The sequence below is a fragment of the Gigantopelta aegis genome, chromosome 5, assembly GCF_016097555.1.
Source record: "Gigantopelta aegis isolate Gae_Host chromosome 5, Gae_host_genome, whole genome shotgun sequence".
NCBI classification, from domain to species: domain Eukaryota; kingdom Metazoa; phylum Mollusca; class Gastropoda; order Neomphalida; family Peltospiridae; genus Gigantopelta; species Gigantopelta aegis.
In genome coordinates this window covers 23,088,573-23,113,325 of record NC_054703.1, presented here as the reverse complement: position 1 = coordinate 23,113,325, position 24,753 = coordinate 23,088,573, and the positions used below count along the sequence as shown (strand labels likewise).

Genomic DNA, 24,753 nt, shown 5'->3' with positions numbered 1-24,753 from the left:
AAGACAGACAAAGATAGAGAGAACATGGTGTTGGTAAAAAATTATATTAGTTTTATTAGAATGTTAACATTGTCAGCAATGAGAACTGATTTAGAGTACGTACCTCCCCACAAAGTGCCGTGTTTGTGAAAGCATTCTTCACAAACACTCCATTGCTCGTCTCTACCTCCTTGAGGTCACATGAACTCGGGTCGAGCTTATCCATCATCAGCTGAAAACATAAAACACACCATTCTTAACAGTAGAAAATAAAGTTTGTTTTGTTTAATGACATCACTAGAGCACATTGATTCATTAATCAACGGCTACTGTATGTGAAACAGGAAGGAAGGAAATGTTTTATTTAACAACGCACTCAACACATTTTATTTACGGTTATATAGCATCGAACACATGGTTAAGGACCACATAGATATTGAGGGAGAAAACCTGCTGTCTCCACTTCATGGGCTACTCTTTTTCAATTAGCAGCAAAGGATCTCTTATATGCATCATCCCACAGAGAGGATAGTACATACCACGGCCTTTGTTACACCAGTTGTGGAGCACTGGCTGAACGAGAAATAGCCCAATGGGTCTACCGACAGGGATCGATCCTAGACCGACAGCGCATCAAGCCGAGTGCTTTACCACTGGGCTACATCCCGCCCCCAGACCATTCTGATAAATATTAATAGTTAAATTTCTGTTGTAATCTGTGCAGTTTAAAGGCATCCCACTGGCCTAGCTGTAGTAAGAGCCTTTCTGACAGAAAATAATTTGAGAGTACATGTAGCATGGGCGGATCCAGGAAATATTTTTAGGGGGGGACCAAAAAAGAAGGGCACATTGACTCGTCAAAAGGGCACCTTACTACAAGTTTTGATATTTACAATTAACATGAATTCCTACAGTTCTACGTCATAATATACTAGCAATAATGAAGTAAATTGGCGTCACTCGCGTTAGAACCTCAATGGGGCCCCATTGAGACTCAATAACACAGACACATATCTGCAAGCTTGCGCATGTACACGAAAATCTTGATTTCATTTATCTACAATATAATTATTGTTTACTTAAAAAAAAAAAAAATCTACAAACAAAATAGATTTTTGGGGGGGACGCGTCCCCCTGGTCCCCCCTCCTGGATCCGCCCATGTATAGAGTGCCCCTACTAAGTGGTTATGGATGTGAAATCTTGTTAAACTAGACACTGCATTTTATGTACTCAAGAAATTCTAAATAACAGTTCTCTCACCCTCTGTCTGTGTGTGTGTGTCTGCCAGTTACCTACCGTCTGTCTTTGTGTCAGTCGGTTACCTACTCGGTTTGTATGTCTGTCTGTATGTCAGTTAGTTGCCTGCTGTCTGTCTGTCTGTGTGTCTGTTAGCTACCGGTTGTCTGTGTTTCTCTGTCTATTTGTCAGTTACTTGCTGTCCGTCTGTTACCTGCTGTCTGTCCGTGCGTGAGTGTGTCTGTCTGTCTGTCAGTTACCTGATGTCTGTCTCTGTGTGTGTGTCTGTCTGTCAGTCAGTTACCTGCTGTCTGTCTGTCAGTTACCTGCGGTCTGTTTGTGTGTGTGTGTCTGTCTGTCAGTTACCTGCGGTTTGTTTGCATGTGTCTGCCTGTCTGTCAGTTACCTGCTGTATGTGTGTGTGTGTCTGTCTGTTGGTTACCTGCTGTCTGTCAGTTACCTGCTGTCTGTCTGTGTGTGTGTGTCTGTCTGTCTGTCAGTTACCTGCGGTCTGTTTGTGTGTGTGTGTCTGTCTGTCAGCTACCTGCGGTTTGTTTGCATGTGTCTGCCTGTCTGTCAGTTACCTGCTGTATGTGTGTGTGTGTGTGTCTGTTGGTTACCTGCTGTCTGTCAGTTACCTGCTGTCTGTCTGTGTGTGTGTGTCTGTCTGTCTGTCAGTCAGTTACCTGATGTCTGTCAGTTACCTGATGTCTGTCAGTTACCTGCTGTCTGTCTGTGTGTGTCTGTCTGTCTGTCAGTCAGTTACCTGATGTCTGTGTGTGTGTGTCTGTCTGTCTGTCAGTTACCTGCTGTCTGTCTGTGTGTGTCTGTCTGTCTGTCAGTCAGTTACCTGATGTCTGTGTGTGTCTGTCTGTCTGTCAGTCAGTTACCTGCTGTCTGTGTGTGTGTGTCTGTCTGTCTGTCAGTCAGTTACCTGATGTCTGTCAGTTACCTGATGTCTGTCAGTTACCTGCTGTCTGTCTGTCAGTCAGTTACCTGCTGTCTGTCTGTGTGTGTGTGTCTGTCTGTCAGTCAGTTACCTGATGTCTGTGTTTGTCCTGCATGACCATCATCTCATTCTCAATGTTGCATATTCGCTGTATCCTCGCCACCTGTCTCTGTATGTGTGTCCGTCAGTTAACTGCTGTCTGTTTGCCAGTTACCTGTCTGTCAGTTACCTGCTGTCTGTCTGTCAGTTACCTGATGTCTGTGTTTGTCCTGCATGGCCACCATCTCGTTCTCTATGCTGCGTATTCTCTGTATCCTCGCCTCCTGTCTCTGTGAGACCTGCTCGTTCGTTCCAAACTTCTCCACCATCACCTCCTCCAGTCGCTTCGCCTCGTACTCGATCTGTCGCCGCGCCATGTCTGTCTGGAGGTTGTACTGCAATTAACAGAATAATGTAAAAAATAACCCAATAATAATTATAATAAGCATTCTAAGAATACTACTACCAGCCTCGGTGGTGTAGTGGTTATGCCATCGGACTTCTGGCTGGTAGGTACTGGGTTCGTATCCCACCTGAGGCAATGGGGGATTGTTCATGCCAGTACCCGCTTCAACCCAGAGTGAGTGGACCGCTAGGCTCAATGCGTAGGTGTAAGGACACATACACCGAGTTTCACCCACTTCACGGGTGCGGCGATTATGGGTGTGTCTCCCGAGCGTATGACCCCACATGGGGGATGATTACCCGGCATGCACTGCAGGTTCTGTGTACTGCGGGCTCGGGTGAAACCGAGATAGCTCAACTGACAGCAAGCCTGGAGCACAGTCCTGTCAAGTAGTCCCATACCGAAATGGAAATACTGCGGCTTCACCATTCATCTCATCATCATCCATGGATGTTTGTAATGTCAAAAAAAAGAAGAAAAAAAAGAAGAAAAAAAAGTCTTTGTCTGTGTTAAATGTTTGTGGTGTTTTTAAAAAACAAAAAAAAACGACAACAAAACAACCCAACACACCCCAAAAAAACCTACTAAAGCAATACATGTCTACCATTAAAGTTAATCTTGATCTGTATCTGTATATATGGGACAGATGGCTGGCCAGAGATGAAACCTATATTATTACCCATGTATTTGGCTAAAAATATCTTGGTACATATCAAAGTGATATGTCCGTCTAGAACGTAAAGTGGGAGGTCACACTTAGACGTCACAAGAGGAAGGAAATGTTTTATTTAACAACACACTCGACACATTTTAATTACGGTTATATGGCGTCGGACATATGGTTAAGGACCAGACAGATATAGAGAGAAAGAAATGTTCTATTTAACGACGCACTCAACACATTTTAATTACGGTTATATGGCGTCGGACATATGGTTAAGGACCACACAGATTATAGAGAGAGGAAACCCACTTTCGCCACTTCATGGGCTACTCTTTTCGATTAGCAGCAAGGGATCTTTTATATGCACCATCCCATAGACAGGATAACACATACCACGGCCTTTGATATACCAGTCGTGGTGCACTGGCTGGAGTGAGAAATAGCCCAATAGACGTCACACAATGACATAATCGACTGGCACACTACAACCTTACAGGAATGTCAACCGAACAAGTTGAGCGATATAACTACGTACCGTGTCAGATAGCGGTAGACTCTCGAGTTTCTTGGACAACATCTCGAGCTGCTCATAATACTTCTGTCGATGATGCTCTTCCGTCTCAATCTGCTCCACTAAGGAGTTCCTGAAACAAATACACTCATCAGACTGAGTCCTGACATTTTTTTTACTGAAATTTTCTGACAGCCGGTCAATCTGCCAAATTCGTTTTTAAACAGACAAAACAAATACACTCAACAGACTGAGTCCTGACATGCACACACAAATAAATACAAACACACACATACATATATATATATACTCTTCAAAAGAAGAAACGCAAAACCACATTGTCGTAACATTTGGAGAATTGATTTAATTATTGAATGGTGAGTCCGATAATTACCAAATGTTGCAGGATTGTTCACAATTCACTCTAGTCCATTGTGAGTAAGTGATAGGACACACCACCAAGGTCAAGGTCATCTGGAGTCAATACCGGGTGTGGCCTCCGCGTGTGTTGACAACTGCCTGGCACCGCCTGCCCATTGAAGCAACCAGAGTACGGATGACGTCCCGGGGGATGGTGGCCCACTCGGCCTGCAAGGCTGCTGCCAGCTCGGGCAGGGTCTGGGGCTGTGGTTGTCGCTGTCGGTCCAACTCGTCCCATAGATGCTCAATTGGGTTCAAATCCGATGATATCGATGGCCAAGGAAGGACATTAATGTTGTTGTTCTGTAGGAAAGCCGTTGTGAGACGTGCTGTGTGAGGCCTGGCGTTGTCATGTTGGAACACTGCGTTGGCGTTGGCCATAACTGGAACGATGTGTGGCCGGAGGATCTGGTCAATGTAGCCCTGTGCATTCAGGTTGCCCTGCACGTGGACCAGGTCAGTTCTGCCAGTGTGTGAGATGGCTGCCCACACCATGACACTACCCCCGCCGAATCTATCCACTTCCTGCACGCAGTTTGCCGCATAACATTCACCACGACGCCTATACACGCGACATCTTCCATCATGATGTCGGAGCAGAAATCGGGACTCGTCACTGAACCACACCTGTCTCCATCGCAGTTGAGGCCATTGTCGATGAATCTGGCACCACTGCAGTCGGAGTCGACGGTGTTGTGGTGTTAAGATGACACCTCGAACTGGACGTCTGGCACGAATTCCTACCTCACGTAGGCGGTTCCGTACGGTCTGGTCGGATATCCTGCGCAAACCTGGTATTGCTGCGGCTGTGGAGGTGGCAGTAGTCAATCGTTCCCGAAGGTGGCGTACCCGGATGTAGCGGTCCTGCCCGGGGGTAGTGACCCGTGGTCGACCGGATCTAGGGAGGTCACGTGTTGATCCATGTTGCTGGTAACGGTCCCACAGTCTGGAGATGGTGCTTGGGGACACATGGAATGCCCTGGCAACGGCCGTTCTGGATTCGCCTGCGTCTAGTCGGCCGATGGCATTGTTTCTCTGCGGTTCACTGAGACGTGGCATGTCCTGGATTGTCAACTGTCGGCCAGATACAGAGGCCAGGCAAGCGAACACCCTGCACTTTTATACTGTCGGTGTTCATGTTGCACGTGCAGACAACGCACGTGCAGTGGTGACATGGTTTGCACGTGGCTGCGTTTTTGCGAATATTCACATTTTGGAACTTTATTGTACAGTAGCTGCGTTTTATCGAATGTAACCGTGGGAATGTGTTTGGGACATGCAATGACCTTATATTCACAAAGCATGAACCGGTAGGAAACATAAAATCGGAGTTATAACCCATTTGTACCCTTTTGCGTTTCTTTTTTTGAAGAGTATATATATATATATATATATAAATATAAATACACACACACACAAACACATACACATATATAAATACACACACACAAACTCTCACACACACACACACTCACTCACACACACACACACTCACACTCACACACACTGAAAATAATGTTGTTTCAGCCAATTTTCATAAATGTAGAGTATTTCCTTGACAATTATTAAAAAATGGCTAACTTGAAGAAAATATTATTAGCCATTTACTAAACGTTTTAGCCACTTTGTATGAAAATTAGCAAATTACTAATTTGGCAACGAATAAGGCGATCCCTGGAACACATACAAATAAGTTAAGTGACCAAAAAATAACAATAATAATAATAATAAAACCCATTTACCTTTCCTGATCGAGTTCCTGTAGTAATGGAAATATTTCCTGCATGTCCGTCAACTGTCCATTGGTCATTGTTCTCTCGTGGTCATCATGACAACCGTCCGTCTGGCTGGGGTACTCTGACCAGCAGCTATCCAGCCCCACCCTCAGGCCATCCTGGTCAATATCGCCTAGAAAAACACAAAAAAACATTCAATTAGAATCTTGAAAAATAAATTTTAAAGATTAATGTAAAGATCCTCAGAGTTCTGCGCAGTCCATCCTACATCGAAGTAAGTCAGCGGTCTATGCAGATGTACGTAATATCTGTCACAAATACACCTGCCATACTGGTTACGGTTGTCTAGAAACGAACAACTATGCAAACGTAATATATGTCACAAATAAAATAAGTTTTAAATATTTGAAAAATAAGTTTTAAACATTAATATACTGACGTCCAAAAGAAACTGTACAGAAAGAAAGAAATGTTTTATTTAACGGCATACTAAACATATTTTAATTAGAGAGGAAACCCGCTGTCGCCACTTCATGGGCTACTCTTTTTGATTAGCAGCAAGGGATCTTTTATATGCAACATCCCACGGACAGGGTAGCACATACCATGGCCTTTGATATACCAGTTGTGGTGCACTGGCTGGAAAGAAAGAAAGAAAGAAAGAAAGAAAGAAATGTTTTATTTAACGACGCACTCAACACATTTTCATTTATGGTTATATGGCGTCAGACATATGGTTAAGGACCACACAGATTTTGAGAGGAAACCCGCTGTCGCCACTACATGGGCTACTCTTTCCGATTAGCAGCAAGGGATCTTTTATTTGCGCTTCCCACAGGCAGGATAGCACAAACCATGGCCTTTGTTGAACCAGTTATGGATCACTGGTCAGTGCAAGTGGTTTACACCTACCTACTGAGCCTTGCGGAGCACTCACTCGGGGTTTGGAGTCGGTATCTGGATTAAAAATCCCATGCCTCGACTGGGATCTGAACCCAGTACCTACCAACCTGTAGACCAATGAGAAATAGCCCAATAGGCCCACCGATTTACCACTGGGCTATGTCCCATCCCAAAAGAAACTGTACAATGTTTGAAGCTGAATTATAGAAAACCAACAATCGGGTACAGTGGGATATTACAATACCATAAAGTTCAACATCTACACGTCACAATTCACTTTGTGATCCATGTAAAGTGTTGGTAAGGTGTTCTCAATTGGTTCTTTTCGATTAGCAACAAATTATTAATCACTGGCTAATTGGATGTCAAACATTTGGTAATTCTGACATATAATCTTAGAGAGGAATGAATGAATGTTTAATGACACCCCAGCACGAAAAATACATCGGCTATTGGGTGTCAAACTATAGTAAAGGCAAATCTCTTAGAGAGGAAACCTGTTACATTTTTTTCTCCATTCCATTCTAATTCTAATTCTAAAATAATTAACGTGCACATTCAGAGCAAGCTGTTGTAGTGCACACCTGTCCTGGGCACAGGTACTGGCCTCAGCCGGTTCCTCCGTCCAGGACAGGAAAGGGTTGGGGAGGGTGAAGGAGGGACCGCCTGCACTGGCATTCCATTAGTAGCAAAGGGTCTTTTATATGCACCATCCCACAGAGAGGATAGCACATATCATCGCCTTTCATATACCAGTCGTGGTGCACTAGTTGGAACGAAAAATAGCCCAATGGGCCCACCGACAAGGATCGATCATAGACCAACCGCGCATCAGGCAAGCGTTTTGCAAAGTGTTTGTAAGGTGGTTTCTAAATTGGTTCTTTTTTTTCGATTAGCAACAATGTTAAATTATTTTAATTTCATGTAAGTAAAGTTTCTTTTGGATGTCAGTATACAATGATTCTCCTACATCAAAGTGAATCAACATCCTTCATAGATGTGATATCTGTCACAAATACACCTGCCATAATGGTTATGGTTGCCTAGAAACAGATACATTAATTAAAACATCAAAGATACGTTTTACACATCATCTGGATTTCCAAACCCAACGCCAGCAAATATGAAAATGGCCACGACATATATACACTGTAGAAAAATGGACTAGTCTCCACAGCATTTACCAAGGCAGTTTTGCAGTTATGGTAATGAGTTGAATTGGGTTTTTAAAATATTTTTTTTAAAATACTTAGAGGTTATTATCAAAGTGTTTTTCGGTATCGTCAATATCATACATTAGGAATAAAAACTGTATTTTGCAAGCCTCCTAATATAATGATATTTACAATACCAAAATACACAAGGGTAATAATCTCTTTATCATATAATTTCAAACTTAATACAACATATTTTTGTAAACTGTACACACAACTTAAATTCCAGTCCACCATTACTAGATATTCAAATGACGTAAGAATATGTGGTGCTATGTCTTTTTGAACGGAAATGACGTCAAACACATATGATGTCATTTTGGATGTCCTTACATCAAAATAAACTAGTGCTTAACGTTTTTTGTTTTCTGAATGCTGGGCAGCTTTCAGTGTAAAACTGCTATTGAAATGTTTTTATTTGATGACTATGGAGTGTCACCCTAGTAATGTTTGCTTAAATGTCAATAAACCTAGTGTGTGACCTCGATTTATTTACATCTAATTTGCAAAGTTATCAAATTCTTAAAGTATGTGATCTGAAAAATATCACATACTTTGATTGCACTGAAAATATAAGAAGTTATATGATAAATGTATATATTCCAGTCCTTCATTTACACAACACACAACTCCTGCTGAGGACAAAACATGAGTCATGGACAACACCAATACATGACATAATTATTAGAGTTCAAGTAGAGAGCTGAATTTGTCAGTATCACCTAACAAATAAATAAACAAGCATTCCAAGAGTCCTGCTAGAGTAATAGATGTCCCCAAATGGGCCCGACAAATTTTGGTATCTCCTAAATTCAAGTGAAAAATAGGTAAATCACCGTGAAAATTAAACTTGACCTGTAACAGTACATGTTAAAGCTATGGATGGACGGACAGACAGACAGACAGAAATGAAACAAATAGAACCCTCCACAGCAAAATAAATGCCACATGGAATATTAAATACACAGTAATGTCCACAGCCTACATTTTGTATATCAAAAGTCAAACTGTTTGTTTAATGACACCACTAGAACATACTGATTTAAATTCTCTCATTATCTCATTCTCTCTCTCTCTGTCTGTCTCTTTCTCTGTCTGGCGCTCTCTCTCTCTCTCTCTCATTTTCTTTCTCTGTCCTCTTTCTTTCTCGCCATCCCTCCCTCCCTCCCTCCCTGTCTTTCTGTCTGTCTGTCTGTCTGTCTGTCTGTCTGTCTGTCTCTCACCTTTTCTTCATTTCACAATTTATTAATTTGTAAATTTATTACATTTGTCATCTTGGCTACATATAAAACACTTTATTTGTAAAAGGTAGGGACATGCCTCAATTAATACAGGCTTATGCCTGTAAGCCAATCCCAAAACTGCATACATATATGTGACAGTAATAAATATTGTTTAAACCAATGTTTTGCAAATCCAGAAATTCAACCAGAGTGAGAATATGCAGTGACCTCACTGTAACACTAAGAGTAACTTCCTTTACAGCCTGTGAACTGAATAAAAAAAATATTAGCTTTTTAATCTAAAGTATTATGAGTCCTTGAAGCCACTATGGGGGGAAAAAATCAATATGACCTTCCATACATGTATCAATGCACATACATGTACACTAGCAGATGTGAACTAAAGAGCTCATTAATAATTAATCAAATCACTCAATATTCATTAGGAAGGAATGTCAGGCCAAAGCAGAATGGTGTTTTTGTAGTACAGATGTCACAGTAGTTGTTGTGCCTTTGATCTTCTTGTGCTACTAGCTATGGCAACTAGCTGGGATGGGCATTATGAAGCCTACTTCACACAAGAGCTATCAGCCTTGGTGGTGGTGTGGTTAAACCATCGGACTACAAGCTGGTAGGTACAGAGTTCACAGCCTGGTACCGGCTCCAACCCAGAGCGAGTTCTTAAGGGCTCAGTGGGTAGGTGTAAGGCCACTACACCCTCTTGTCTCTCACTAACCACTAACCAACTAACAACTAACCCACTGTCCTGGACAGACAGCCCAGATAGCTGAGGAGTGCCCAGGACAGCGTGCTTGAACCTTAATCCTGGGCACACACCTCAGCTATCTGGGCTGTCTGTCCAGGGCTCCGAACCCTGTACCTACCAGCCTGCAGTCCGATGGCTTAACCACTGCGCCACTGAGGTTGGTTCATGGCCGGCTATGTGAGCTATCAGCTTTGGGGGGGGAGGGGGGGGGGGCTGACCAATAACAACATGAAAATTGCATCATTGTGACAGTCATAACGCAAATTAGTTCAGCACTTATCGGCTATGAACTAAAAACAGAGCAAAACATCTCAAGTAATGCTTTGTCCAGTTGATAGCTCTCTTGTGTGGTGGACTTAAGCAGCCCCCCCCCCCCCACCCCACCCCCACCTCGAAATAAATCTTGAATGATAGGTCATGTCTCCCATCAGTTACTGTGCGTCTTGGGTTTTTTTCCGTAACCAATACTTTATTTAAAATTTAAGATCAAGATTTTGCTCGCATTGCATGGTTTTCATGATTTTCTTTACAGTAACAAACAAAGTTTGTTTTGTTTGATGACACCACTAGAGTACACTGATTTATTAATCATTGGCTGTCAACCACATGATACTTTGACATATAGTCTTAGAGGGGAAACCCGCTACATGTTTTCATTAGTAGCAAGGGATCTTTTATATGCACCATCCCACAGACAGGATAGCACATACCATGGCACATACTTTGATATACCAGTCGTGGTGCATTGGCTGGAACAAGAAATGGTCTAATGGACCCACCGACAGGGATCGATCCCAAACCAACCGTGCATCAAGTGAGTGCTTTAGCTCTGGGCTATTCCCCACCCTTAATCAGTATTAAGTACGATCCATTCATTATAAATTCCATGATATAACTTGCCCCCCATCTTTGTAATTTCAAATTTCTTTCAAGCACCCACACATTCATGCCACAAACATGCAAGCTACTGGCTACCAGGATGTTATACTGGAGGCCCTCAGCATTTTGGGTAAGGAGGGTGGGGGAGGGGGGGGGGAGAGAGAGAGACAGACATGTTCTCTATATGTTGTGTTATGGATCAACTGGCAAATATAGAAGGTGTGACTGAACACCTGTTTTTACCTTCTACAATGTATAGTTTGTATTTCGATACAAGAGAGGTAACCGAAGTGGTTAGAAGTGTCATGTAACCTCCTAATCAGTTACGCCGGCTACAGCTTATTTCGAGGGCTGTATAAGAATAACTGTATTGTAATATACAGAAAGAAAGAAGTGTTTTATTTAACGACGCACTCAACACATTTTATTTTACGGTTATATGGCGTCAGACATATGGTTAAGGACCACACAGATTTTGAGAGGAAACCCACTGTTGCCACTTCATGGGCTACTCTTGTAATATACAGGATATTGATATGGGTGACCTCTATCCCATTATCTCTCTGCGTCTCTTTTCTTCCTCCATCTCTCTCTTTTGCACTCTCTCTCTCACACTTCTTCCTTCCCTGTCCTTCACTCACTCTCACTCTCTCTCTCAATCACTCACTCACACAGGAAATAAAAAAAAATTCAGCCAATTTTCATAAATTTAGAGTATTTCCGTGACTCTCACTCTCTCTCTCTCTCTCTCTCTCTCTCTCTCTCTCTCTCTCTCTCTCTCTCTCTCTCTCTCTCTCTCTCTCTCTCTCTCTCTCTCTCTCTCTCTCCCCCACTGGGTGTGTTTTGCATTAGGGAGGTGAGATTCTTTCACGGTATTAATATGATGTTAACGACTGCACTGCCAGTCTGTTTGAGGTGCACCAGTCTCTATTGATCCAGTTTTCAGCCTGATGGACAATCCCCTCTCTCTCTCTCTCATTTCACACTAATGGCTTCTCTCTGGGACCAGTGTTTGATCTCTATCTTGTTACAGCAGGCAGACACATAAAACACAGCCTGGTATGACTATACCAAATAATATCTCAGAGGCGACCATGTTAACATTTGTGTCTAAAAACACTATATGCAATATATCAACCAAACTATGACCCATAAATACTACAAGTACTACATAAGTACTACAACCCCTACCTCAAAGTATTAACTGAAGAAAATGGTACCTTTCATGGCTCATTTTCGGTATAACCAGATGTTTTTACAACACCCCTAGTTCCGCACAAAATTAGAGTACTTTTTTTTACGGGTATCCCATACATGTTCCAAGCACAAGGCTACTTGACACAGTGGTACTAGATGAAATAAAACTGCATAAATTTTTTGCCAAGAAGAAACCTTTTTTTTCTTTCTACAACTCACATTTATCACCAATCACAGGACTTGTGGTGTTCACTTCTCTATCATAAGTTTGGTGCACCTCGAACTTTGACCCAGCCGGAAATTATTTGGTTTAGTGCTACCTTGCTGTAGTGGGGTCAGCTATTGATCTTAAGGTGGGCAGGTACATGGTTCACATCCCACTACTGGCTTCTCACCCTCACCTAGTTCTAACAACTCAGTGTAGATGTGTAATTTGTAAAGCCACGTACTACACACTGTTTTCTCACTGTAACCACTAACCCACTGTCTCGGATGGACATCCCAGATATATAAGAGGGGTGTTCCCAGGACAGTGTGCTTGAACCTTAATATTTGATGTAACAGGGCTTCTAGGTTATGGTAGCCCTACTCCCATGGCTAGTGATATTCAATGTTGGGCTAGTAAATAACTAATATTACCATGCCCAATGGCTAGTGAAAACGAAAGTTGTCAAATGCTGCATTTTAGTCTTATTTTTTTCAATATGAATATCCTGTAACCCACTCCCACCCCCACACCCCCCCAATCTTAGTGTTTAAGCTCCATCTCCCTCTTTAGGTTACAAGTAAAGTAGGGCTAGTGGATTTTTAATTGTGCTAGTAAATTTCTTAAATTACTGATCCCATGGCTAGTGAATTTTATAAAAATTCTGGAAGCCCTGGATGTAAGCACAAAAATAAATTGAAAATTCTAGAAGTTCTGTTGAAACGAATGAAGTCTGATGATGAATTAGTTCAATGTGGGTAAATACTGAGGTCTTTTTAGCACAGCAACTGCACCAAACCACTGACAGGATAGCACATACCACAGTCTTTGATATACCAGTCGTGGTGCACTGGCTAGAATGATAACTGCTGAAAGGTTGTAGATACTAAAGTTTGTTTGTTTGTTTTTATTTAACAACGCCGCTAGAGCACATTGATTGTTATCTTATCATCGGCTATTGGACGTCAAACATATGCTCATTCTGACATATTTCTTTAGAGGAAACCTGCTGCCGCCACATAGGCTACTCTTTCCGATAAGCAGCAAGGGGTCTTTTATATGCACTTTCCCCACAGACAGGACAGCACATACCACAGCCTTTGATGAACCAGTTGTGGACCACTGGTTGTAACTGAAAATAGCCCAAACTGCAAATGGGTCTACTGAGAAGGATCGATCCAATGACCGACCGATTCACAGGTGGACATGCTACCGCTTGAGCTACATCCCGATCTGGTTATAGATACATTCAGATATGCATTTCAAGTTATTTCAATCAAATTCAAGAAAGAAAGAAAGAAATGTTTTATTTAACGATGCACTCAACACATTTTATTTACAGTTATATGGCATCAGACATATGGTTACGGACCACACAGATTTTGAGAGGAAACCTGTTGTCGCCACTTCATGAGCTACTCTTTCCGATAAGCAGCAAGGGATCTTTTATTTGCGCTTCCCACAGGCAGGATAGCACAAACCATGGCCTTTGTTGAACCAGTTATGGATCACTGGTCGGTGCAAGTGGTTTACACCTACCCATTGAACCTTGCGGAACACTCACTCAGGGTTTGGAGTCGGTATCTGGATTAAAAATCCCATGCCTCGACTGGGATCCGAACCCAGTACCTACCAGCCTGTTGAACGATGGCCTAACCTCGACGCCGGTATTTTGGGAATACTTATTATGGGCATAGCATTTATTGTTTCAGCTTTGGTGTAAATTAAAGCCATGTTTCATTCCCTGAAATAAGAAATAACCCATGGGTCCACTGACAGGGATCGATCCTAGACTGACTGCATAACAGGTGAGCGTTTTACCACTGGGCTACGACCCGCCCCCAGCAAAATAGATTCTGAACACCTCGGCCGATTAAAAAAAAAAGAAACCTGAAACGCACATATTTTTATTTAGGCCTAAGCTATGATATCATAGCGCTAAAATAGCTTCAAACATCTGGGCCCAAGTTTCGACCCCTCCGAAGTAAAATGTTAGATCTGCCCCTGGGAAAGCTAGCACATAATTATACCAGGTTGAAGTGAATAAACACCACCCTACCAAACATCCCCCCCCCCCAAAAAAAAACCCCCAAAAAACCACAGCACATCAGCAAAACAAAGATAAGGAAATATTTTTAGTAAGGCATGAGCAACAAAACTCTGACCAATTTGTTTGACACACGCCAGTTCAAGAAAATGCTAAAATAAATTAATCGTAACAACCAACAGGTAAAAATACGAATGCCAGGAATACCGCACCTGTTAGCCTCCATACGAGTATTTAGTATTATGAGTGAGCGTTTAGTGTTCAGAATGGGGTCGGAGTGTAATGAGAAGGAACAGAAGGTCTTTGCCTGTCATGGTATACACGTTCCTGCTGCCATTAATTTTTATTTCACTTTGGCATCGGAGCAAAACATCTATTAGCAGAACGGAACAGTAATGTGAGGGCAATTCCCTACACATTAAACGAAGATACACCAAGGTTCCAGTGACGACTGGGCTTGAAGGTGTAGTGGTTAAGCCATGGGTTTAAGGCTGGTAGGTACTGGGTTCACTTCCCAAAACCGGCTTCAACACAAAGTGTGAAATTTAATGGCTCAATAGGGAGTTGCATCAAACATACACACAGAGAGAGAGAGAGAGAGAGAGAGAGAGAGAGAGAGAGAGAGAGAGAGAGAGAGAGAGAGAGAGAGAGAGAGAGAGAGAGAGAGAGAGAGAGAGCGAGGAGAGAGAGGGGGAGAGTGGGGGAGTGAGGGGGAGATTGGCAATGATGGGAGAGGGAAAGTTGCACATAACATAGAAAAAACATTTCTTAATGTTTGCTTTTACTTAATGTTAAATGAAACTATAATGGATGTTGTCTAAACCAGATTCAAGAGGGACTGATGAAATGCACTAGTATACATATACATGAAAACAGGATGCTGGATTAGACAGATTTCACCTATTAGGCTAGCTGATGGTGATCATGCCAGTTTACTCAGAAATCCAGATTACAGAGTCCACTCTATATTAATTTATTTGGAATAGACAAAACAAAGCATGGTATTAAACAAATAATCATAATAGAATGAAAAGACTCCCACGTACACCGCGTAAACCAAAAAGGAAAAAAACAGTATGATAGTCACAGCTGTACATAATTTATGCAATCTTGACAGGAGTTTTATTAAAATATATAACATAGCCTGCAATAGCAATTGATTTTGTTCTGTGCAGCCCACATTAACATGGAGCAGAAATGACCTTGACCTTGCATCAAGGACCCGAGTAATTGAGGATTGACGAGGCCGATCAATAATGTGTAACCGAGAAGTCCAACAGGTTAGAGTGTGAGAGAGACTCCAGATCAATAGTCTTGGTTAATACAGAATCGTCTGGGATTCTTCTCCTGATATATGTGTGTCATAACCATTAGGCCATGAAATAAGAATTGAGTCTGGTAACACATGTACAGGAAAAGAAAAGATGGGGGTGGAAAAGACGAAATTTGTTTTTAATGTTACCACAGCACATTTTAAATGATGGCTTCTTTGTGTCCAATATCTAACATATGGTTATTATATGCAGAGAGAGAGAGAGAGAGAGAGAGAGAGAGAGAGAGAGAGAGAGAGAGAGAGAGAGAGAGAGAGAGGAGAGAGAGAGAGAGAGAGAGAGAGAGAGAGAGAGAGAGAGAGAGGGGAGGAAAGAAATGGTTTATTTAACGACACAACACATTTTTACGGTTATATGGCGTCTGGGAGAGAGAGAGAGAGAGAGAGGGAGAGAGAGAGGAGAGAGAGAGAGAGAGAGAGAGAGAGAGAGAGAGAGAGAGAGAGAGAGAGAGAGAGAGAGAGAGAGAGAGAGAGAGAGAGAGAGAGAGAGAGATTATATCAATAATCTTTGTAAAAACAGAATAGTTGGGTGTTCTACTTGTATGTATGTACATGTATCATAACCATCAGGGATCAAAAGGAAAGGAATATTTCTTTAACCACACCTCATCTCATTTTTTAAAATTGTCAAGATGGAGTACACTAACTATATATATGTATGATAATGGTGGCAGTTGGTCAAATATGTGAGATGTCGTTAAACAAAAATGTGTTTCACTTTTCACAATGACATGTTTTCTGAATTGTAGACACACATGGTTCATGATCAATCAACAGCTGTTTAGTACCCAAGTGTAACACTGTTAAGTGTTAGAGAAGAAACCTGCTGTTACCAGTAATATCCAGCTGCTTCTCCTGAAGACATTGTCATGAGCTTGCTGGGTTTGTAACAGCTTTTCAACACTTAAAAGTTTGTTCTGTTTAACGACACCACTAGAGCACACTGATTTATTAATCATCGGCTATTGCATGTCAAACATTTTGTAATTTTGAAATATAGTCTTAGAGTGGAAACCCGCTAAAAAAAAATCATTAATAGCAAGGGATCTTTTAAAGTCAACATCCGACAGACAGGAAAGCATATATCACTGCCTTTGATATACCAGATGTGATGCACTATAGCAGGAAAGAAAAATAGTCCAGCTAGTGGACCCACCGACTGGAATCAATTCCAGACTGACCTGGATCGATCCCAGACTGACCTGGATTGATCCCAGACTGACCTGGATCGATCCCAGACTGACCTGGATCGATCCCAGACTGACCTGGATCGATCCCAGACCAACTGCACATCAAGTGAGTGCCTTACCACTGGGCTACGTACCACCCCACTGGAACTCTTGAAGACATTGTTTGCTTGTATTGGAACATGTTTTAAACACAGACGTTTTAACAGCTACAACTGTTTATGTAAGATATTCTTCTTTATCAGTATCTACTTATTGGTATATCGGTCAACGGGCTAGATGGGTTGGTTGGTACCACCTAGAGATTAAATGCTCACAGGTTTTTTTTGGCTAAGACATATGTATAATCTATATCTCTAGAGATGGAAAATTTACGATAGCATTACAAGACTAGCAGCTTTCTGTGTGTTACTACCCATTTTGATACCCACAGCATTGGTAGGCCATCGGTCTACAGGCTGGTAGGTACTGGGTTCGGATCTCATTCGAGGCATGGGATTTTTAATCCAATACCGACTCCAAACCCTGAGTGAGTGCTCTACAAGGCTCAATGGGTAGGTGTAAACCACTTGCACCGACCAGTGATCCGTAACTGGTTCAACAAAGGCAATGGTTTGTGCTATCCTGCCTGTGGGAAGCGCAAATAAAAGATCCCTTGCTGCTAATCGGAAGAGTAGCCCATGTAGTGGCAACAGCGGGTTTCCTCTCAAAATCTGTGTGGTCCTTAACCATATGTTCGATACTATATAACCGTAAATAAAATGTGTTGAGTGTGTCATTAAAATTTAAATAAACCATTTCCTTCCTTAAACAGAAACACAGCTGTCGTGGAAATGGGAGTTGGGTATCAAAACGGGTCGTTACACACACAGAAAGCTGTAAGCGCGGCAATGCTATCATACTTTTTCCATCTCCAGGGATGTACATGCCAACTGCTAAAATTTACGTCCTGGCTTATGGCCTATATCTAATGTGTTTTTGCTTGATCTAATGTGTTTTTGCTTGTTCTAATGTTTGTGAGTATAGGCACATGTCTGTACATATAACAGGGTTCTTACGCTTGAAAAAACACAAAATTCCAGGACATTTCCAGGACTTTTCTAGGAAATTAAAAAAAAATTCCAGGACATAAAATGCTCAATCAATGAATGTTTTTATAACAAATTGTCTGCATTTAGACAAGTTATGACGACAACAAAAGTAAAGATACTTGCATACATGTATACTACATGTATCTTTTGATTTAAGCAAAGATAACTGATTGAATTTACATGATATTGTTTTCGTTTTATAACATTTTATCAAAAAATAAGTACATGTACATGTCATCTTTAGATATGTACAGGTATGTAAAAAGAAAATATATTTTATAGTTTTAAATTTTGGAAGAATTTATCAATGTAGAAGATTGACAACATTTTAATATAAAAATGATAAATTGTGCAGCATTATACATAAATAAATTCCTCAAAAATTAGAAATTCTTATACATGTATGCAATCAATGCAAATGTGACTTGAAATATACTTTTTTATTCTTTCATCACCTGTAGCATAATAAATTTTCTGCATTTTATCAACTAGAATCTAGTACTGTATAAAAGCAGAAACTTTGTAATTGTAAAACATTAAAGTGCACACCATATCCAGTGTTAATGTATAATAATACCCCCCCCCCCCCCAAAAAAAAAAACCCCCACCAAAACCCCCAACCTATTCAGTAGTCATAATAGCTGTTGATGCATGGTATTGTGGTTTATGGTCTATTAGAGTGCGTTGTGCAGCCCAATACCACTGACTTCAGCACTTAAGGTTTCTGTTAGGGTTACCTCACCCTTAGTCCATATCAGTCTAGCCTCTACCCATTGACCAGTCCAGCTTGGGTGTCCCTAACAGAAGCCAAAGCTCCTGCTGGCAAAGCTCTCTGGGTCACTGAGACATACAAGCCCCCCCCCCCCCCCCCCCCTCACCACATCAAGGAATGGACTATGATGGGGGAACCTATTCAGTAATACGGTACTGTACATGTTGTTAAAATATCAAACCTGAACTACAAAGTTCTACGTACTGCCATTGTTCATTATACACGTATATCTGAAAGCAAAAATATGTATCCATTTTCTTATAACAGTACCGTACTAATGCAATTCTTGTTTAAATATGTAAAACCGTAGTACAAGCACAACATGTTTTTAGTTAGTTGTACATGTACAGTAGAACCCCTCTAAACCGGACACCCTTGGAACCAAGACGTCCACTTTTAAGAGGGATCCAGTTTACAGAGGTTAAGTTCTGTCCTGGTTTTTAAAAAGGGACTCTGTAAAACGTCCGGTTTTGAGGGAGTTCCGGTTTACAGAGGGTCCATTTTTGAGAAGTTTCACTGTACTGCAAATCCTATTTTCAAATATCTAAAAATACTCAAGTACATCAACAGTTATTCTAATCCCCAAAACCCCCCCAGAAATATATACATGCAAGTACTGCAATTCTAATTAAAATATCAAACCAGAGAAATGCAACAGCATGAACACGTACTAAACATTTTACTGAGAAATTCCCAAAAGCCACAAATACAAACCGTGATATCCAAGCCGCTGCTTGATCACATCATCATCATCGTCGTCATCATCCTCTTCATCGGAATCATCCTCCAACGAGTCGGACGAGCTACAATCCCAACTGTCAGAATCGTCCTCTGACATCACCGGGCGTGGTGGCAGTGGTTACACGCAGCAACGGCCTCCATTGTTTGACCAGTACCCACACACACACACACACCAGTAATAGGATGAAGAGGAGGACTGGTTACCAGTGCATGGCATTAGAACAGTAGCACACACACACACCACACATAACACAACACTCACTGATAGAAGCTATACACTGGTTATTGATTGCAGCTCCTATAATGATATTCAATCTATCAGTGTGGAACGTCTGTGAGGCTATTCGGTTGCCGGGGTCGATCGACGTATAGCAACAGTGTGTGTGTGTGTGTGTGTGTGTTTCGAGATCAATTATTTTCTTCTAAAGCACCAGATGGAATAGAATTAAATGCCTTTTTTCTCGGTTGTAATATCGTCTTTTACTTCTTTTTTAAAATGTTCTTTTCTTATCCTTACAGCCCATATGGAACAGAATTGAATCCTCTTATTTATTGGTTGTAATATCATCTGTTTTACTTCTTTCTTGTTTTTTAATTTCCTTCTAAAGCACCAGATGGAACAGAATTAAATGCCTTTTTTGGGGGGGTTGTAATAATATCGTCTCTATTACTTCTTTTTTTAAAATTTTCTTTTCTTATCCTTACAGCCCATATGGAACACAATTGAATCTTGTTATTTTTGGTTGTAATATCGTCTGTTTTACTTCCTTTCTTTAAATTGTCTTCTCTTATATCTCATAGCACTTCTAGATCTTTAAATTGTCTTCCTTCCATAGCAGCAGATGCAGCAGAATTGAAATCCGTCTTCTTGTTTTTTTAATTATTTGTTTTTGAAAGTGTTTTTTTTTCCTATCTTTTTTCTTAGTCTTAGTACATCAAGACTAATTATCCTTTTCCGACACGAGACAGAAAAAAACCCCATGTCTGGTTTTATTTTCTCTCTCAAAATATTGTTCTCCCTTTTGTCTTTTTAGTTCTCTAAATTTGCGTGGTGTTTTTGCAAATGTTCCCAAGCTTATATCAATTCACACAAAGAAATATGTGTACACGTATGTCTCCTGATGGAGGAAATTCAAAATCATTCATCAAAGTTTCAGGACCTAAAGTAAGAAATGTGATAATGAAAAACTTGGTGAACTGGTAGAAAAAAAAGGAGGAAATTGCAAAAGACAACTGGGGAATGTGCACGCTTATATCGTTATCACACAGACTGAGAAACATAATAACACACAGATGTGAATCTCGGAAACACATTATCATATTTACAACCAGAGTGAGAGAGATAATATTGCACACCTGGTCCTCCTGGCAAAAAGGAGAAGTTGCAAAGAAAGACAACAGGGAAATTTACTGCACCTTAATTACTATTGATAAAAACATGAAACATGAAATTCCAAGCAAAACTGAAAAAAGTTCAAAAGGAAAAACAAATGAAGAACTCATACACAACTAATAGACCAACTTTTTGACAAGGACAAAAACTAAATTTAATAAAAGTGATTTGATTCATACAAAAACAGTTGAAATTCCAAAGAAGGAAATAGAAATGGTTTATTTAATGACACACTCAACACATTTTATTTACGGCTATATGACTCTTCAATTAGCAGCAAGGGATCTTTTATATGCACCATCCCATAGATAGAATAACACATACCACGGCCTTTGATGTAACAGTCGTGGTGCACTGGCTGGAGCGAGAAATAGCCCAATGGGCCCACCGATGGGGGTCGATCCCAAACCGACTGTGCATCAAACGAACGCTTTACCACTGGGCTACGTCTCGCCCCAAATTCCAACGAAAGATAACAAATGAAAAGATTATTTTGTTTAACACCACCTCTAGAGTACACTGATTTATGAATCGTTGGAAAGAAAGAAAGAAGTGTTTTATTTAACGACGCACTCAACACATTTTATTTACGGTTATATGGCGTCAGACATATGGTTAAGGACCACACAGATTTTGAGAGGAAACCCGCTGTCGCCACTACATGGGCTACTCTTCCGATTAGCAGCAAGGGATCTTTTATTTGCACTTCCCACAGGCAGGATAGCACAAACCATGGCCTTTGTTGAACCAGTTATGGATCACTGGTCGGTGCAAGTGGTTTACACCTACCCATTGAGCCTTGCGGAGCACTCACTCAGGGTTTCGAGTCGGTATCTGGATTAAAAATCCCATGCCTCGACTGGGATCAAAACTGAATCATTGGTTACTGGAAGTAAAAAACTTGATAGGGTAGGAAACCCACTACACTTTTCCAAGGGATATTTTATACACTCTTCCCACAGACAGGACAGTACATACCATCAACTCTGATATACATAAAGGGTTACCTCCGACATTCGCCACATTCATATTTTAAAAAGAAATGACAATTTTTTTTTTTTTTAATTTCAAAATATTTCATACAATCGTTTAATATTTTGTTGAAAAATATATGCAACTACATGTACATGTTGATATCTAAAAAATAATTAATTTATTAGATGTAGATAATTTAGAAAATTGTCTACTCACCCGACTGACATTAACAGTTGTAGGGAAAATACATTATACTCTGATTTTTCACCCCTCTCACAAAATTACCAAATGTTCGACATCCAACAGCCGTATCCAATAATCAATGTGCTCTAGTGGTGTCGGTAAACAAAAACGTTTCTCTCCCACCCCTCTTGAAACCATTCTTCAAACAGATCCAAGAGGAAGCTGACACTGTACACAGTTAAGTGACTAGAGAGATGGCAAACAGCCATTTCAGTCTAACTGTATTAGACAAAGAGTGCATGTACCAGTACCGTTAGGTGATGAGAGAAACAACTCATCTCTTCTACAGTTTCAGTTTTCATCTCACAGAACAGGGAACAAAAAAAAGTTTGTTTTATTTAACGAAGCGGCTAGAGCACATTGATTTTTTATCTTATCATCGGCTATTGGACGTCAAACATATGGTCATTCTGACACTGTTTTTAGAGGAAACCCGCTGTCGCCACATAGGCTACTCTTTTTACGACAGACAGCAAGGGATCTTTTATTTGCGCTTCCCACAGGCAGGATAGCACAAACCATGGCCTTTGTTGAACCAGTTATGGATCACTGGTCGGTGCAAGTGGTTTACACCTACCCATTGAGCCTTGCGAAGCACTCACTCAGGGTTTGGAGTCGGTATCTCGATTAAAAATCCCATGCCTCGACTGGGATCTGAACCCAGTACCTACCAGCCTGTAGACCGATGGCCTGCCACGACGCCACCGAGGCCGGTAGAACAGGGAACAATGAGGAAAATAAGTGCACCACATTGAAGAAAAGGAATCTTCCATAGACAGGATACTACATACCACTGCCTTTGATGTATCAATCATAGGGCAAAGGTTGCCGGCTTTAAGGATATCAAACTTTATGGGAAACACCTTTTTTTTAGTTGTGTGCCCTTTTATCATCAGAATTTCTTTTTCAATAATAACGATATTGGTGAATTATGCAACATGATAGTGGAAGGAACTGTTTTATTTAATGACGCACTCAACACATTTTACTTGTGGCTATATCGCATCAGAAATGGTTAAGGACCACACAGATATTGAGAGAGGAAACTCACTGTCGCCACTTCATGGGCTACTCTTTTCAATTAGCAGCAAGTGATCTTTTATATGCACCATTCCACAAACAGGATAGCACATACCACAGCCTTTGATATACCAGTTGTGGTGTACTGGCTGGACGAGAAATAGCCCAATGGGCCCACCGATGGGGATCGATCTCAAACCAACCGCGCATCAAACGAGCCCTTTATCACTGGGCTACATCCCACCTGCAACATGACAGTGAGTAATGGACTTTCAATTTTGTGATTTTTGCCAATACACCGCCAACATGCAACTGGAAATGACTATTTCCTTGAAGACCGGCCTTGGTGGCGTCGTGGCAGGCCATCGGTCTACAGGCTGGTAGGTGTTGGGTTTGGATCCCAGTCGAGGCATGGGATTTTTAATCCAGATACCGACTCCAAACCCTGAGTGAGTGCTCCGCAAGGCTCAATGGGTAGGTGTAAACCACTTGCACAGACCAGTGATCCATAACTGGTTCAACAAAGGCCATGGTTTGTGCTATCCTGCCTGTGGGAAGCGCAAATAAAAGATCCCTTGCTGCTAATTGGAAGAGTAGCCCATGTAGTGGCGACAGCGGGTTTCCTCTCAAAATCAGTGTGGTACTTAACCATATGCCTGACGCCATATAACCGTAAATAAAATGTGTTGAGTGCGTCGTTAAATAAAACATTTCTTTCTTTCTTTCTATTTCCTTGAAAGTCAGAGATCTGAATTTGGGATTCGGGGTGGGAGCAGCGAACCCAAGTCCAACAAGCATAATAGATCTTGTGACCTAGTGCACCTCAGACACACATTTTAATACTGATCTACATGTACATACCCCCTCCAGGATGGTGGGAGGGATTTCACATATATCCATGTGCCAAGTAGCTCACCCAATGTGCTGTCGGTCTAGGACCGATCTCCATCCATATATTAATGTCTCGTTCCAGCCACGCTATGCATGGTATGTACTATCCTGTTTGTCTGAATGGCAGCGGCAGATTTACTTTCTCATTAACCATATGTCCGAAAAGTTAAAGTTTGTTTTGTTTAACGACACCACTAGAGCAAATTGATTAATTAATCATCGTCTATTGGATGTCAAACATTTGGTAAATCGGACTCGTAGTCATCAGAGGAAACCCGCTAAATTTTTCCTAATGCAGGAAGGGATCTTTTATATGCACTTCCCAGACAGGATAGCACATACCACGGCCTTTGTTTAGTTGTGTTGCGCTGATAAGAATGAGAAGAAGAAGAAACACCAAATAGATGTACTTTAAAATGTGCTGAGGTGTCATTAAACAAACATTCCTTTCCTCACATAAACAAAAAGACTCAACAAAAACAGAAGAAAAAAACCCACCTACAAAACCACACACACGACAACAACAAAAGAACCACTGAACCAACAAATAAAAACAATCAATACCATCAGAGAAAAGAAACATGTACACCATACATGTAAATGCTGGCTTTGACAGCTATCATGACAGACAAAACAAAACCTAGGTAGTACTTCCCCAGATAGGATCAGCCAACAGTAAGCCTGGAGTGTGCAGGTAGAGTTAACGTCAAGGAACGAAAACAGAAACCTATATAT

At 41.1% G+C, this 24,753-nt stretch overlaps 1 protein-coding gene across 1 annotated transcript in view; it reads right to left on the bottom strand.

Moving 5' to 3' along the window:
* Nucleotides 1–24,753, bottom strand: part of LOC121373432 (adenomatous polyposis coli protein-like) — a 96,340-nt gene that overhangs the window by 22,712 nt on the left and 48,875 nt on the right. Inside the window, 4 exon segments of the mRNA XM_041500084.1 lie at nt 104–211; nt 2,417–2,599; nt 3,810–3,918; nt 5,948–6,113. Of these exon segments, the coding sequence (XP_041356018.1) occupies nt 104–211; nt 2,417–2,599; nt 3,810–3,918; nt 5,948–6,113 (566 nt within the window).